Source organism: Scomber japonicus, chromosome 3 (assembly GCF_027409825.1).
Source record: "Scomber japonicus isolate fScoJap1 chromosome 3, fScoJap1.pri, whole genome shotgun sequence".
NCBI lineage: Eukaryota > Metazoa > Chordata > Actinopteri > Scombriformes > Scombridae > Scomber > Scomber japonicus.
Window position 1 is genome coordinate 18,536,323 of NC_070580.1, and position 18,369 is coordinate 18,554,691.

At 37.4% G+C, this 18,369-nt stretch overlaps 1 protein-coding gene across 1 annotated transcript in view; it reads right to left on the reverse strand.

Annotated features, from left to right (window-relative positions):
* rad18 (RAD18 E3 ubiquitin protein ligase) overlaps positions 1-17,638 on the reverse strand; it is a 38,533-nt gene extending 20,895 nt beyond the window's left edge. Inside the window, exons 1-9 of the mRNA XM_053316074.1 lie at positions 17,482-17,638; positions 14,726-14,804; positions 13,926-13,987; positions 13,680-13,750; positions 7,212-7,636; positions 6,166-6,265; positions 4,389-4,576; positions 3,878-3,948; positions 1,852-1,912 (exon numbers count right to left, since the gene is read on the reverse strand). Coding sequence (XP_053172049.1) covers positions 1,852-1,912; positions 3,878-3,948; positions 4,389-4,576; positions 6,166-6,265; positions 7,212-7,636; positions 13,680-13,750; positions 13,926-13,987; positions 14,726-14,804; positions 17,482-17,532 — 1,108 coding nt within the window. The 5' untranslated portion in view covers positions 17,533-17,638. The remainder of the gene's footprint in view (positions 1-1,851; positions 1,913-3,877; positions 3,949-4,388; positions 4,577-6,165; positions 6,266-7,211; positions 7,637-13,679; positions 13,751-13,925; positions 13,988-14,725; positions 14,805-17,481) is intronic.
* Positions 17,639-18,369: the final 731 nt, after the last annotated feature.

An 18,369-nucleotide genomic window follows, 5' to 3' on the forward strand; every position in this document is an offset into this window, starting at 1 on the left:
AAGAATATGGAGATATAACCAACCAGTCTGATGAGTGTAGAGGTGTGTGTGGTTATACTGCAGCAGCCTGGTGTCATCAGCTGATTTAATAAACAGTGAGTGGCTGTGCGTAATGGCACTGTGCTCTGTGCAGCATCTCAGAGGCTACAGACTTTCATATGGTTGTTAGGACTGTCCACAGCGACACTCCCCATTTTTTACAATTAATTGAATCTGATAAATATTATGACTAACTAATATGACATGTATTTTTAATATGTTGATGTACATCATAATACGAATTCACATTGTGGTCCTTTTATTAGTGATGTTTTATATGTTTGTGTGCTGCTGCCCGTGTGTGCATAACAGGCACAGTGTCTGCACGGTGCACACCTGCCTATCTAGGAGCATATTGGACTCTTGATGATGCGCTCCTTAAATAACAATGAAATATGTGCCAGTGACTTTAGACCTGATTTTTTTGGGTCAGTAGTGCAATCGCTTTCCTCTGCCTCAAAATAGCAACACGCCACCAATGCACCTGACCACACCTCATTTTGAGACCAACACGCCCATAGGCGCACAGAGCGGTGCAAGTGCATTTGCTATTTAGACAAGGTGGGCACAGGGCAAGAAAATGACAACTGCGCCGGGGGAAACTAACAAAGACACATGAGCCACGCCCGCCATCCACTGTGCTAACAGCATTTAGATGATTTTTTTTTCAATTTAGTTATGTACAAGTATAGAATATCTTTGGAACTTCATGTTTTATTGTATATAATATTGTCATATTGACCTTTTTCTGGATCTAACAAAACCAGTCCAAAAGCAAGCACCCTGGCACACCAAGCAGACCATCAGCCATAGTAGTCATTATAGGGATAGTTTGGATTTTTTGTGGTTGTATGAGGTCCTTATCCATCAGTCAGTGTATCACCTATAGTCAGGGCTGATAGTGGAAAAAAATCCTGAGCTGAACCTTTTTCCGTTCTCCGGGTGGGGGGGTGCTATGTATGCAGCACCATTTTAACACATTATATCACATATATAACATTTGAAAATAACCCTTTTAACTATCCGACCACTTGTCTGCCATATTGTCACATTGTAGCATACTCTGATTACAGACAGAGATTAAAGCAAAAGAAAAATCTTCTGACTGAATTTTTTTCCGACCAAGTCATAAACTGTTCACCATCTACCTTTTCATAGAAACCCTTTTACGTTCGCTTCCTAGGATTTAAGATAAAACAAGGTGGAAACAGCTGAGAAAACAAGATTATATTTCATCCACTAACCATTGCTGGTCTTTTCTAAATTAAATGGAAAAACTTACAGGCATTAATAAGGCATACTGCAGTCTGTATAACCACAATGGGGTTCGGAGGTATAAATGTTCGGAAATGGTTTATATTTTATTTTAGCATCTTATGGGCTTCAGAAAATAGTTGTTACATTATAAAAACTCAAACTGTCCATCAGACCGTTGCAGTGACACAGAGAGGATTTTTATCTTTTATTTATATTTGCCGGATTACTATCAGCCATGCCTATAGTAGATTTGGGTCAGCCAGGAGTTGCCATTTGCAACATTTTCAAAGTTTTTATTAGGAGCAGTTAATGGTACATTTTAAACCAATTCACAGTGGCTGAAAATTATTTGTTTTTATCTGCAAATACAGAAATCCTGATTCATTGTTTCCTCTTGTGCATAAATAATGAAACATTTAACAGAGGACATGAGGTGATGCAAGGAAGTTTAATTTTTAGTTGACCTTTGTCAGCTCTGATTCTAGAGGTCAGCTTGGTGAGTCACCGCTCTACGGTGTCAACACATCGATAATGTAAATGACAAACATCACTTACTATAATTTGAATGCAACTCATCAATCTCCGTCTCCGACTGATTCTTTGAGAAAATCATAACCTGCAACAGAGTTAAATTAATAAAATTACAGAAATTAAAGTCGTCAATGAAAATCTCATCAATATTATCAATATCAAAAAACAAAAACAGCTTGATTGAAGCCAGCCAAGCTTTCCACTCCTACATTATAGTTTTCATAAGCATTTCATTCATGCTTCTTAATAAAATACACGCTATTAATGTTTAACTCTACAAACACACTACATGACTACACTGCCTACTTCTACCTACCTAATAACTTAAGCTTAAGGCATATGATAACCACTAATTGTAAATACAGAGAGAACCTGCACATCAGTACTATGAAGGACAAAAAATGACATAACAATAAATAAATTAAAGCTGCAAGCAGAGATGATCGGGCCCTCGCCCCCCTACCCCGCCCCAAAACAGCAAAATGTGCTGTACGTGCATGTCGGTGCATGCTGCAGTCGCAGGGTAGACACAGTGGGCACGCAGATGCCTTGGCACTGCCTGTGTCCACTATGTGGCGCTAGAGATCACCCATCAATTATATGTCATGTTGTAGTGTATGATGTAGAGAACACATCCTGTAAATTTCATATAAATTGGATAATGTTTGTCATATGAGGCTGACTTCCTGTGTCCAGTAGGTGGCCATGTGTATATGACACAGTATTGATACATAGATGTGTTCAGGGCGGGACCCTCTACATGCACTGATCAATTTAGTGTAGATCAGACAATGTCTGTGGGAGTTATAAGGACTTCCTGCTTTATAGCGAAGCATCGAAATTGTTGGCGCTGCCACACCCAACAGGAATAAGTAATTAAAAAGATTTTGATAACTTTCATCCCCAATGTCTCAAGATGATTCTGTGCCAATTTAAAGTGGATTGGATGAAATCTGTAGGACTAGTTCGCTCAAATATGATGCCAAAATCGCCAGCAAAATCGTCAATTTGATTCAAAATGGCCGACTTCCTGTTGGTGTTTGTGTATGGGTCCACAAGACTTTTTGGTGCGGCTCGACGTGATGTACATGTGTACCAAGTTTCATTTGTCTATGTCAATCTGTGGCGAGGTGCTCAATTTTTATTTTAATTTGGTGAGTTTTGGGGCACGTTTAGGCTGTCAAAAATTTTGTGTCATCATTTTGACAGAAAAAAAAAAGAAGAATCCTTACAGATACAACAGGGCTTCGCTTGCCATTGGCGGGCTGGGCCCTAATATAAATGCATAAAATAAATAAATAAATAAATACATATTTCTTAGTTGTGAAAAAGGCTAATTTTACATTTCTACATGTATTTATGTATTTATTTATTTGTGTATTTATACATTTATGTATTTATTTCTACACTTCTTTATTTATTTCAACATTTATTTATTTATTTATTTCTACATTTATTTATTTATTCCTACATTTATTTATCCTTATGTTAATGAGGTGGGCAGTTCTAACATTAGTCTTAAGCTCGATTGGTTTGAATGGCGATACAATCTACTACTACTGCCTGGACTGGAGTGACAGCTACACGAAACTTTTTCGCTGTAGACCTAAGTGCAGACATCCCAACTCTCCCGCATATTGATAGTGGCTCCCCGACAGCCGCAAATGAGACACAATCTCCCGGAATCTGGAGTGAGCGAGCAGAGCACGCACTAGAGAGTGTCTGCGTGTGTGTTTGGTTGACTAGAAATGCAGCGCGTGTGAGAGCAAAGCATCCTTATAGCTCTGTGCTGCTGCTTATTAAACAGACACCGATCAAGTGAAGAAATAAATAAATGAATAAATAAAGACAGAGATGTAAAATTAGCCTTTTTCACGACTAAATATGTATTTATTTATGCATTTATATATATGTACTGTATTTATTTATTGTCATTTTTTGTCCTTCACACAGTACTGCTACAGTAGCACATAAATAAAATCCACTGAGAAATACAAGAAAATACACAATTCAAGCTGTTAGGATATCCCATTAAGTATTTAGTACTTACATGTTTGGTTTTCTTCTTTAGCTGATTTCTGATCTTCTCATTGGCCTCCACCTCTTTGGCAACATCTTCAGCTGTTGACAGAGTAAAGAGGATTTTTATTACTCTTCAGATCACAGATTTCCTGTTTATAAAAATTGAGCACACAAAGGTTTTAGCCCATGAGGTCACTATTCAAAATAAGCATTCCTGGAGGTCCCAGTAAAGAAAAACAACCTATAAAGATATTTGATGGTACATGCATCTTGAATGTTTATTTCTTTTACATGTTGTGTCATTTTTGGCACCAGGTGCATATTTGTATGCAAAAGTCAGCATGTGTTTACATAGTTCTTAGGACACACAGTATGAAACATTGGCGGAGTTCAAATTTTATTCATTCACTGCAATGTAACATACACTCCATTAAGACAAAAACCAGTAGAGCCTACATTAATGAACCCACTCACTTGTGATTAAAAACTAATATGTGTATTTAATACAGTATCATGCTTACTGCTTACAGTGCCCTCACCTGCTTTGGGGTTTATGGAGTCACACTGGGCATTGTAAATATGGACAAAATCCTGGTGTCTTTTGATCAGCTGGTCTCGGGAGCCCTGCACTGACAGATGGCATTCCTTTAGCCTTCTCTTCAATTCCTGCATGGAAAGCAGGTTGTACACCACCTTCCCCATTGGGCGCCTCGCCTTGCCAAGTGAGCTGCAACAGACAAGCAGACTAGTTTATTTCAGTAATCACCAAATATTACTTGATATTGTAGTTTTGTACCGCTATGACTCCCCTGAATGTCTTGGACATCAGCATCAGTGGGTAAAGAATGATGGAAAGATTAACTTACTCAAATATATCATACAGTGGAAATATCAGCTCAGCTCATAACAAAATAATATCAGGGCAATGAGGGATGCTGAGAGATTTGTTAACAAAAAAAACTTTAATGTCAATTTTGGTGAGTAATTGTAACATGAAACTTAAAAGACAGGTCTTCTTCCAACATAAAGTCCAGGTATTTGTATGAGCAAACTATTCTACTGGCCTGCCCTGTAATGTATGGAGTTGGGGTTGGGATGAAACCAGGCAGGGTTCTGGTAAAATGTTTTTAGCTGTCTTCTCTTAAACTTACTTTAAAGAATGAAGATTGAGCTGAATAATTTCAAATTCTTTTTGTAGCTTCAAAAAAACCTTTTTTAAATGCATTATATGAGCGGTATCTGCTGTGTTACTCTGTCCTGTTTTCTCACTTTCATTCCAAACTGTGATCAACTTCTGTCTCCCTTCCCTGCAGAACTGTGAATTTCAGAAAATGGTGGCTGAATGTCATCATGCTATCTATCATCGTATATTGTCATCGTCTATAGTCTGTACAACAGACGCCCCCTCCCCCTGTTCAGAGCCCCTGCCCCTCAAAAGCTCTCCGTACGGCCCTGCACCACACACTGCTACCTGGTCTGTGGGAGGGAAACACTGTAAAACCTCAGTGATTCATCATTATGACGTCAAGGTCTACTCCAGATTAACTGCTTCTCGCTGCTGCACAAATATGACCAATAGTTCAAATTGCTGCACATGTTATTAATCACCCTGGAATAGGAGGTTTAAAGTGCCACTCACAAGCATCAGCCTCTCATATTATGTCAAAGACCCTGTCTTCAATAAAACACGTAATCCATTGCAGTAACTGCACACTTCTAGTAATAATTCCAATAATTGTAGAAATTGTGACATTTTAGACCAAAAAAGCCGATGACACTAAGCGAATGGCTGGAGTGTGCAGGTCTTCAGGTTTCAAAGATAAATCAACATGCTCTCCTCACTTTTTCTATAACATAATACATAGGTACTTGTAGTGGAAAGAAGAGATTGAAATAAAACCTCACTTCACTATGTAACTGGGACCCCTGGATAGACATTTCATCTTATGATTTTCAGCATGTTTCACAAATTTCCATCGAACACTCTGGATAAGGTGACCCTGGTATGTACACAAGGTTTTTCAGGTGATGCATGCAAACGTTACACCCTGTAGCTGTTGGTCCAAAAATCGCCCCAACACAAGAATTCCTAAAATCACAACTTAGCCTTTTCACGTTATATATTCTATTTGCAGTGAAGTATCTAAAAGACACTGTGAGAAACATTAATGCACTCTGATACCCTTTTGTCAACATTCTCATCTTTGGAAAATCTATTAAGTCTCTTTTACTAATAACCCACCTCCCTATAGAGCATTACAGCTTGAGCACCACTACAGTGTTTCCCTTGGAGTGATCAGTAAGAGGCTATTTTACCTCCTTAAGCTTTCCTTCTTCTCTCCTCTGGAAAGACATGTGTCTAGATGATGGTTGATAAATTTCTGAGACACACTTACAGAACACACAGGGCAGTCCACTGCAAAGAGATACACAAGAGGATATTAATAGCAGCTTAGCCCATTTTTGGTGCAATGAGTCACACTCACACTTTAATTAATGGTTTAAATTAAAACAAATGAGGATATCCTAAACATGACAAACAGTATCTAAAAACAGCAATATTAACTTGTTGTATATAGGTAATAAATTAAAATTGTGACAGAAAACTAAAGGTGGCTAGTTTACTATCATGTAGTATCATGGAACGTTAAAGACACAGCTACTTTAGTTTAAAAAATATTTTACAGAACACAGGTTTCACTGCTTTCAGTTTCACAACGTGACCTCCAGGGATGTTCACCTGGTTGGTCACTTTGGACTCAGAGGCAGGGGGTGGTATCTAGATTACAACCGACATAGGTTGACTAAGTTATTTGTTTGGTGTTGAATATTTAAACGATAGATGTTATGATAAATTGTAAACTTACTTAGAAAATCTTTGAAAGCTAATATTTGAATTTTTGCAGCCACAAGTTTATATCTATTCAAGTGTTTAAAATATACCAACTAACCCTAACTAACAAATGATACAAGTATTGAATGTAAAACCCTAACAGTATATACAAACAAACCATCAACACTGCAAATGCACCAACTGTGCATAGGCTGAAAAAGCAAACAGGAATGCCTGTCTCATCTACTGTATGCATGCACTGTACTTCTATTCTCACATTCCTGTTGCACACACACCATTTTCTTTTTTCCACTTTTTCTTTTTGTTCTGCAATATACAAGAACTCATCTGAAGAAGCATCCCTGTGTAAAACTATTTAAAGAGCAGTGTTGGTGTGGTTGTGTTGTTTAAAATACTGATGAGAAAATGAAATAGATTCCAGCAAACCCAGCTGGAGTAAATGAATATTGCATTTAAAAGTTAACAAGCCAGTTAGCCACAATTCAAAATACAGTTATAAAGGCTTCACCTTTGATTACGGGTTCTTTTGATGGTGAAGAGGAATGTGCAGTCTCATCCCAAGTCCCCATACTGGTCGAGCCTGTGTCCTCTTGTTTGATTGACATCAACCCCTGGAAAGAGGTCTCACCCACATCCATCGGCTCCTCCTTCACATTTACTGGACCTTGACCAGTAACTGAATTGAGGTCGGCATCATTTCCATTGTTGGTGTGTGCATTCTGTACTTTTCCTTGTTTAACACAATGAGAAACTGAACCATCTTGCTGTGTTTCTTTAGTGGGAGATGTTTTGGGCCTCTTCTGGAAAAAGTGACTCAAAACAGAATTGCTACACTTCTGGACCTTCTCTCTGGGAGTTTTGCATTTGACAGCTGAGACAGGGGTCTTTGGCGATATTGGAGGAGAGTCAAAAGTAGCTTTTGAAAAATGCTGCCTGGAAAAAGAAGAAAAGCAAAGTTTTATGTGCAGTATATCATTTTCATACCCAGACAGCCCCGCCCCGCTAATGTTTAAATTTAATTTGATGCATACAGTAAAATGCTCTGCTTCTCTCACAAGACAATAATTTACTCACCTAAAAAACATTGTCCAACAATGCAAAAGTTTTATTACATCAAGTATCTTATGTAGAATAACAGACTCAATGTCTTCTTAAAAAAACATATTGAGCCCATTAAAAAGTAAAGAGTAGTATGTGCCATTAAATACACTGACAGTAAACTGAGCCCTTTGACTATAAGCTGCACATGCTCAATTATCTCACTCCTTTTCAACTGAGCAAGAAAAAAGACACTTTGGCTACAGACTTGGAAATGTGGAAAACAAACAAATTGCAGCATGGCCATTACTTGGCAATAAAATGGAACAAATGAGGTGTGTGATGTTCTGCTTTCCATATTTAAAACTTTTTATTTGTGCTTACTGTCCCCATTAGAGCAGGTTCACACGCATACATGCACACACACAATTGCCTCTTTTCACAAATGTGATGTGGAAACACCGCCTTCGCCCCCCCTCCACAAAGACCTGGAAGAAATATGTCGACCTGTTATCATTCATCTAACAATGCTGCATAAAGCCAGGTGTGCCTGTTACCGTTTAATCCATTTAAATTCTTAAGGTTGAACTTTGTATTGCACCGTATTCTTTTTAATTAGCAAAGTGCAATATATTTAGAAATGATCAGCAAAATACAAAAACAAAAGTCATGTACAAAAAACAAAAGTACCTAAATCATCATGAGTTGTTTGTTTTATTTTCCATGCTGTTAATTTGTATCAAATAATAATGGTTACTTTAAATATACAATCAGCTATTACAGGATAGCCATTAGTTGTATGCGTTTTATCTCATTTGAGTAAATATGTTTTTTCCCCGTCGGCTTAGTGTGTCAAATGGCTCTTCATACAGCTGCACCCAAGCTATTTACTGGCTGTTGCCATGGAGTGGACACCAGCCACAAAGCATAAATCAGAGTATATGGGTGTATTTAAAGTATATATTAGGAACACTTGCAACATGGTTAAAATTAATACCCAACATTACAACACGGTTGCACTGTGACGCATTCTTCCAATGCCACGACTCAGACTATTACGTGACAGTTGGACACGTCTTCTGTATATGAATTATTGCTTTCTGCAGTCTGCCATAAAGACTGGGCAGATACTGTAATGGGAATACAGTGGCGCCAAAAAGTATTTATTTCCATGAGGATCATATGGATATTTCATAAATTGTTACATAAACTGGTATTTGAGTCATAGAAGAACATATTTATTAAAATTGAAAACTTTTTTCCCCTCAAGTAAATAAATCAGGTTATCAGTTGAGAAAGCACGGACAAACCCCTCCAAATGCCAACAAAAATATTTTTGGACAAATTCTTATTGTTAAACTTAGTGGGACTTGTCCACTGGTGATTAAACCTGTGGTTACTGAGGCTATTCGTCAGGTCAAAAAAATAAATACATTTTCTGTCCTGCATGGTTGGGTAAAGTCAAAAAGTTCAAAAGTGGAGGACTTGTGACTGACCCAGAAACGCCAGTGGCTTTTCGGGAAGTGTGTTCTTTTTGGACTAATCCAAATTCAACCTACATGGATCTGATGGTAGGAAGTTTGTGTAGAGAAGCCAGGAGAAGAATTTCAACCAGATTGCATAAAGGTACAATAGAACTGTAGGTTGGAATGTCAAAGTCTGAGGCAGTTTTTCTTTCAATGGTGCAGGTGAACTTTCTATGTACTGATAGAATCATGAATGATCTTGAAAGAATACTTTGCCCAAGAGAAGACCAATTGCCCTCCCAGAGCCCTGAAACTAAATCCCATAGAGCACGTATGAGATGCTCTAAAGAGAAAAAACAGTGTTTACAGTAACAGGCTGTACAGATGCTGTGAAACTGATCTGCAAGCTAAAGAATGGCAAACTAAATACTAAAAACACTGAAACTGGAGTGAAGAGACCATTTTTTGTCTTAATTTTGAACTGTATATCTATTGTTTTATCATTTAAAAAATAACAAACTCCTTTGTGTAATATTTTGCTCGACAAGTGTGCATGCTATCATTTAATTGCCATTTGCTTTGACATTTTGTTAAATGCAGTGAAATGTAGGCATTTAAATGTGGCTTGTCTGCACAAATACTTTCTGTGGCCAGTGAATCACTATTCTTATAACAGTTAATAATTGAAATAATAGAAAAGGATGACTTGGGAGCTTATATGAGTATTTAACAGTTCACCTCACAATTCATTATTAAGCAGCAGGAAGGAGACTCAGGCCTTTTATAATTAATGGACCAGGTGCTTTGTAATAGTTAAGAATTACCCATTTTTAAACATTTACAATGAACACTACTTGACGCAGAACACAAAAAGTTTAGTTGAGAGAGATGCAGTAGTTGTGTAAAATACTGCATAACTGAACAAATCCTGCAGTTTAGACCCTGTTTGAAAGCTCTTTGATCCTCCAGGTCTAGACTTGAACTAACCAAAAGAGCCAAAAGCCAGTCAATACCATCCTCTTACATTGCACATACTAATTTAATTTAAATTGTCCCGTCATATTGATTCCCACTACAAGGGGAGTAATAACCTTTTACTATTAGAAGGTGGTCTTTAAATAGCACTTTTGAGCTGTGTTAATGACCTTAAAACACAAACACACTGCATATGTTGACCTACACACATAAACGTTTTAATAGGATTATTTTGTTGAGAACATGTTTTTCACTTATTTTACGAAAAAGGCTATTAGGTTATACATTTTATTATTCCTATACCTACTTTAAAAAAAAACCCCAATATACTACCACTATTCAGAAGGATGAAAGGACTGTACTTGCCCATTAACATATATCCACATCAGAAAGAGGCATTGTTAAAAAAATGTATTGGTAGTGCATCTATGTCTGAATGTAGAAGTTCCTCTTCCACTTAAGTAAATGTGTGTACTGAGTGAGATGAGAGACGACTGGTCGGTGTGACAATATAAACCTGTGTCCTTGTGATAAAAGCTAATGGTTTGCCAAAGAAACAGGCCTCTAGTTTAATGGCAGTGTATGAGTGCAATCTGCAGATAGCTATTTTTCCACAAAGTTTCACAATGAAAAACATGAAAGGAAGCAATCCACAAATAGCCTTCTTGCTAAATGCAGAAAACCTAGGAAGCACAGACCGCTATTGTAATTCAAATATTCTTCCCTGTACAAAGTTTTTTACTTGGACCAAAACTTGTAAACTATAGCAAAAATACTATTACGTTTAGGACATTTATTTTAGACCAAAGGAACTTATCTAAAATGAAATTGTTTGAGACAAGTCTATTGCTACATAACAACAATACTTTATGACAGAATCATATTTTTCAGACGCTCAGTGCTAGACAACAGGAAATTAAAAAAACAGGGCAAAGAGCAGCCGCGTAAGCCACTCATTCCCAACAGTGATGACAATCAGAAGGTCTACAGTTTGAAGGGAGACCTTTCTGAGTGTTGATAACATTGAGGTGATCGATGGAAAGGGAGCAGCGTCATGGCTTACTGACCGATAAGAGAACTCTGACATTGTATCAACATCAGCCCAGACATTCAAAAAAACAATTCCGGTGACTTTAGCGTTAGTTTATGAATTTATTTGTTGAGGACAAAGCCAACAGATGAACAGAAAATTGACCCGGCTTATCTGTTTTTCCTGGATATATGTTTTCAGGAACCCTAAAATGTGTATCACCCATAAAACTCAATTGTTTTCTGTTCTGTTGTTGTCTTGTATACTGTAACTACGTTGATAACCCTAACCCTAACCCTAACCCTACACATTAGTTTATTTCTCTTCACAAAACACTGCAAGAAAACAGCTCAACATTTAACTGCACCTATGTGGCCAGTGCTGCCTATAACAAAACACTCAAATGTGAGGAAATGTTTCCTATACTGTGATAAGTGTCACTGGAGAACACTTGAATTTTATATACTGAGAAATGTCTTTCATACCAGTTGTGGACACTGCTCCCTATGCCTACATCCCACTGTAATGAAAAAAAATATCAGCCCTAAAGCAACACAACACACATGTAAAGAACAACACAACCTTGGATGACCTCAGCTAATGAAAACAAAATCCCCATTGGATTGGCAGAAAATCCTTAATTCAGAAACAGATTACTGAAAGGCCATTACAAGGGTTTCCCCAATGCTGATAAATGAAGTAAACCATTGTGAAGTAAACGGAAATTGGTTCCCTTGTGAATATACTGTAACCTCCTCAATAACAACGGGATCCCCTGAAATCACCACAGTAATAGTTTTTCTCTTTAATTCTTTTCTTCTGTTTAAAATGTTTTAAATGGCTGTGGAGTAAATCCTTTTGCCTGATATGTAGTTTTTTATTATTCTATTAATCTTTGTTTGAGGGCAAAAGAACTAAAAATAATCAACCTAAACATAAAACAATTGTAAACAGCTAAAATTGTTCTTAAATCACAGCTGGCCTGCAAAAAGGCATAAAGTACTTAAATGATAGATAAAAGTGCCATTGCTCATTAAGGACCAACAAGCCAGTTTAAATGGTTACAGGGTTGGCGAAAAGGCTCTACTCTTTATGGGAGCTTTCAAAGAATCAAAGCAGTAACGAGGACTCTACCTGGACAACTAATCTTCAATTAAGAATACAGCATTCGACACAAGTGTATATACACAGCACCATGAGCATAGCATTAAGAAATGTGGGATATGCTGATATTAGTATTATTCAGGAGCATTCTTTGCACATGTATCCAGATGGGGTTTTTTACCGCCATTTGCAACACAAAGCCCTCTTGGCGGTTTACCCCTCAGCAGGCAAATTGACAAGCTGGAGCAGGAAGGCAGACAGAGGAGAGGAATGTAAGAGGACTGAAGAGCTGTTCAGGGCAGATTGGAAAAACAGAGTGCACCTTGTCCACGATGGGGACGTTGGGGATTTGTTATTAACCTGACATGCAGCCATAGACTGATGGTGATGACTCAATTCAATGCACCAAAAACACTCAGCAGCGCAGTAAACATCATGGGACAATCCAGGTGCTGGATATTGAGACAGCTGATGTCAATTTGCTGACAGACTAACATCTTCAGCACTCTGCCTGAACTTACACTATGCTCTATTACCGTAAAAACTGGTGTATAAGTCAAACCGGTGGATAAGTTGCAGTCTATTTTGGGGGTGTCATGCTGGTCATCAAGACTGGTTTATTTGAATGCACCAGCTATTCATTTATAAACACATATGTTTATACTCCAAAATGTTTTCAATTTATGTGTCAGTTACAAACAGTGTGTCAAGTTAATGGCTAATTCAACTGAAGGACCGGTATATTAACTCAGACTGTGTTAGGGTTAGTTAACAGGGTTACTTCCTAAAACTCTTCATCAGAGCTGTCACTGTAAGTCTCACCAAGCTCACTGTCAATCAAACAAAGCATCATCCTCTGTTCCATCCAGTGGAAAAACAACAAAGTTAGTGAATCTTTTAGGCTTCAGAAATGTGCTCATACTGCATGTCTCTGTCACAGCTCAATAAAACCTGCTCATCTGTGCGCTTTTGCATATTGTGCTTCAACATCTGCTGCTGTCTTGAACTAGTGTCCCAAAATACTTCTGATCAACACACTGGATCACCTGAGTACCCTGAATTCAAAACCAAAACCAAAGCCAACCAACTTCCTTTAGTTTTTTTAAGTCATTTTCAGACATCAAGTTTCACATTTCACTTTCAACTAATATATTATTCTCTGCAAAACCAGCCATTATTATACTCCTACTGAATCTACTACTGAATCATGCAATGCTCTATAAGTTTATCTCAGTCAGCAGATAATTGTAACGCTGTTTTAAAAACAGCTACTGATGATGCAGTGTGCATTCAGGCCCATTTAGCAGATACTTTTCACACATAACATAGTTCAGAGGTGACTTGTAATGTGCTGTATAGTTACCTTGCAGTTTGAAAGTTTACTACCAAGTCATCCAATAAACGGTTGTTTCTCAGATCTTGTTCCGTTGCTTGCTGATAGAAAAGAAGAGGTTGGATATGAAGAAAAGCTGTTTCCTTTTAGATTAATACAATAAATAACAAAAAATGAACTGAAAATGTGTCATCCTTGTTGAGAAAGTGACCCTGATGATTATGCAAATGAAACTTAGGGGGTATAATTTCAAATTAAAGTCAAATTCATACTTACTGCATTGCAAACTGGACACAGCAACTTATATGAAAAAAACTTTCTGATGCACAAGGAGCAAACTGCAAAATGAAATGCAAAGCAAATTTATAAAGTTATACTTGGTCTGTTAGCAAACAGATAGATAATTTCCTGACTTTTATTAAAGCTATCAGACAAAATTAATTTGTATAGAACAATACATAAGAAAATATGTTTTTCTCTTTAATGCACACAACTGTATTCAATCCATGTATGAAGGAGCTTTAATATGGCTCAATAGCTGCTGATTTGTGTACCACCAGACTAATGGTGCACTCATATACAACACAAAGTGATGCAAAAAGTTATGCTAAATCTATGGACATCAGTACATGTAAAGATGCATCAACCTAAGATAAACCTGTGTCAACTTAAAACTCACTCGGCTGATCTTAAATAAATTATGTATGACTACATTGCTCACAGTGATAACAACATTGAAGTAAACATATGCCATGTTTATATAAGTGGCCAACAAACACACACAACAAAAACACTCTAATAACAACAAAAGACATCTCCAATAATTAAAATGTTCAACTTTCTCTATCAAAAGCCCGCAGAGTCCCTCCGCTCCACTAATCAGGGAATGACTTTTAACAACATTTGGAGCCATTACTGCTTTGAAATGAATTTCAAAACACTTTTTACTTTTCAAAATAATCTCATTTGCAAGTTACTTTGTGGTGTTGCCTTTGTATACTTACTGCTTTGCTAAACTTACATGAACAGTAATTAGTACAATGACTGCTCTTAAAGCTGCTCTGCTTGGTACTTACAGTTGTGAGAACATTTAGTCATCATTGAAATATTGAGGAAGTCGAAGCAAATGGGACACCGAAGCAAGGCATCAACATTCTGTAGGTGAGGAAAACACAAAAACAGAAACAACTCAATTAGCGGTTTGTAAATAGCTTTTTTTTTTATTGCCTGGTAATGCATTATCCATTTTATTAAAATATAAACATTGGTCTGTGAATGACCATTTTGAGGTTAAACTAAACTAGCATAAAACATTTGTAATAGAGAAGTGCAATATCTAATCATATAATGTTCATTTATTCAAACATTCCTTCAGCAGGGGACTATTTTCTAAATATATTCCATACACCATACCCTGTACTGGAAGTTGTACAGCAGTTGAGTCATAGGTTCACTTAACTGGATACTCACTTCAAATACATTAGGTTTGCTTATACAACATACACTTAACGGCCACTTAAGTACACCTGTGCAATCTAATGCAATCCAACACAACAACTCTGCCATAAATTCTACTTTTACAAAGCTTATACATTTTCAGTTTTTGTTGACATTGTCAGAGAGGTGATAATTCTACTTTATGTTTATTATTGAGGTCATATGGGTGCGTAGACACATGCATTGCATCCTCACTTGAAATCTGAATAATGAATACCAAGCCCAGAGACACACAGACTGTGTGGGTCTCTATGTGCATCTACTGTTTTAGTTCATGTGTGTAACAAAAAATGTAAAAGGGCTGAGTGAAGGTGAATATAGATCAGTGGTTGTGGGGATTAAAGCTACCCTTACCTTTGTTACATTTTTACACATTTTTTTGTTTAGGTTAAAATGCTATTAATAAGGTAATGGCACTCTAAAATGTTAGAGAGATCCACCAGGCATAGAAACTCATCATTATTCCATTCTCATAATATTCAGTGAAAACTCCAACTCCGAGCGACCTGCCTGTTTTCCCTTCCGCATTACGTAATCGTGCGCACACCCCCACCCGGAAGAGAGTCTGTTGTGGGTCCACGGCATTATAATCCATGATACATGGAGATAGCCGTAAACAGACAGTAGCGACTGACAATGATTGTTGCTGTTCAAGTTTTTTCAATGTGCTGTGTGAAATGCAAGAAAGGTAAGAGTAGCTTTAATAAACACTCTCCTAACCAGTCATATAGGGTGTGTAAAAAGTCTCTTTACAACTTAAAGCGACTGTTTTTGTATTTATGCTTGTTATTTTCATAAACACCAAAATGATCTATCAAATGTCTATCTATATGGGGAAATCTTTTACAGTACTGCATACTGTATTATAATTATGTATTTAGAAAATAGAACTGAAGTGATTCATTACAAAATGATTAGTTAAAACATTTCAAAATGCACCTGCATTATTTCCATTTTGTGAAATTCAAATAAAAGAACAGTCATATATTTCCTCATTGAAGTTTTCTTAAAATATAGTAAAAATCTCGTCTCATCTCGAACTTTTGAACCCAATATCGTGTCACCTCTCGTGAGCTGAGTGTATCGTCACACCCCTAGTCACAACATAAACACACATCACCACAAATCTGCAGCCAAGGACTGATGGAGTAGTTTTTTCCATCGGTTAGTTACTGTAATAAAGTTAGAAATAGAAAATGAAGAAATTGATTTAGTGAAGTCATTTATATGATTATACTGGACTGAGGCTATTTCAGCAATAATTCTAATGTGTCTCACCTCATACATGGTAACACTGTTGTTGTACTAGGGTGCATTGTATTGAATGGCTATTGGTATTGTATTGACTATTCAATTAACTGAGGGGAGCAAAATATTGGGAACACCATTCAGTATATGCACCCCAGTACACCACCACCACCACTTAGTCCGACCTCAACAATACACAAAGTATTATCACCTCTGAACATGTATAAACTTCAAAAACGTAGAATTTATAGCAGAGCTGTTGTATTGGATTGAATTACATTGCACAGGTTTACCTAATGAAGTGACCAGTGAGTGTACAGTACAAACAGATAGCAGTGGATAGCAGATACTGTAACAATCACCCGCATTCACAAACAGATAAATACAGACTGGTTAACTTTCCGGCTTTTCAAATAAATGATTACACCGGCACACGCATGCCCAGTGATGCTCACATGATATGCGTTTCAGGTATGTTGGTAGGGACTGAGATTTATTATAAAACGATGCTTAAACGCTCGCGTATTTTAAAAACGCTGTTTTAAAATGAAAACGTAATAGTGCGGATCTAACCTTAATTGCATGACACGATTTAAGCTAGCACCATCCAAATGCTGGAAAAAATGTGTAAGTAGCTAGAAAATGCTTCATTCACCAGTCAAAAGACAACGATGGTATGGTAAAGGCAAGCCATACATTGACTGGTGAAAGTTTAAACGTTTACTAGCCATTTGGAGGGTAAACGAGAAAGGTAACTTTGCACCCTAATTAGTAATTACCTCATAACGACCACTAACAGCTCTGTTTGTGTTGTGGGTTGTGGCTATAAGATAAATATGCTAATGTTACACACGCAACTGATTAGGTTAGCACGCCAGTCAATTGTACTAGATGATAGAACACGAAGAACACATTCACATTCTTAGAAACCGTAACATTACTTAGTTTGGTTAATGTCGAAGAGTAAGTTATTCTGTGAATGTAGCGGTTGGGGTTTTCATTCAGTTTGTTTTGAATTAGCTAGCGGCTCGCAGCCAGCATGTTAGCAATAAGGCACATTTAAAAAATAAATATGGTTACAACTTACTTTCAAACATGCAAGGCTAGGTAGTAAATCCGTTTCAGTCGGTAGGGCCATGTCTTCTAAATAAAAAGCAGCTATTTGAGACTGTTACAGAAGTTTTTGTGTCAGCGGTCAGCAACAAACAATCCCGCTTGAAGGGATGTTATGGAAGACGCGACTTACGTCATTTGACGACTTCCGGTGAGTTTCACTTCCAGAATTGTGCACTTGGTACACATCAGACAGAAACGACCTCACACCCTCACACACTGAATGGATCTCAGACTTCCCCTTTCTGGGCATTAAGACAGAGGACGACCTGACCTGGAGCACAGCACAGACTCTACTTCCTGAGCATCCTTAGGAAGAACCAGGAACTGCTTGTGTCCTGCTCCATAGAGAGCATTCTGACTTTCTGTATATGTGTGTGGTAGGGTAGCCACTACCACCCAGAAGATCATCGGTTGCCCTCCCCCCTCCCTGGAAGATCTCTACAGCTCCCGCTGTCTACTACAATGGCTACTACTCATACAATACTTTTTACACTATTTAATCTGAAACCCTAAACCTAATTTATTTAATGAATCTTTCATGAATCTGTACAAATTAATAGACTAGATATTTAAATAATAACAATCTGATAAGGACACTTTACAGAGAAAAAAAAACAGATCAAAACAAGACTACACAGAGGAGGATGAAGAGAAATGTTCATTGAAAAGAAAAGCATTTAACTCAGGCTTGAATGTGGAAAAGGAGTAGGGAGTAGGGACTCTGGAGTTTGCTGAGGTAATAAGGAAGCCAGGTAATGGAGGGCTTTGAAGGTGAGAAGTTGGATTTTGAATTTTATCCAGGACAAAACCGGTAGACAGTGCAGCTGGGAGAGGATGGGGGTGATATGGGCCATGCGTG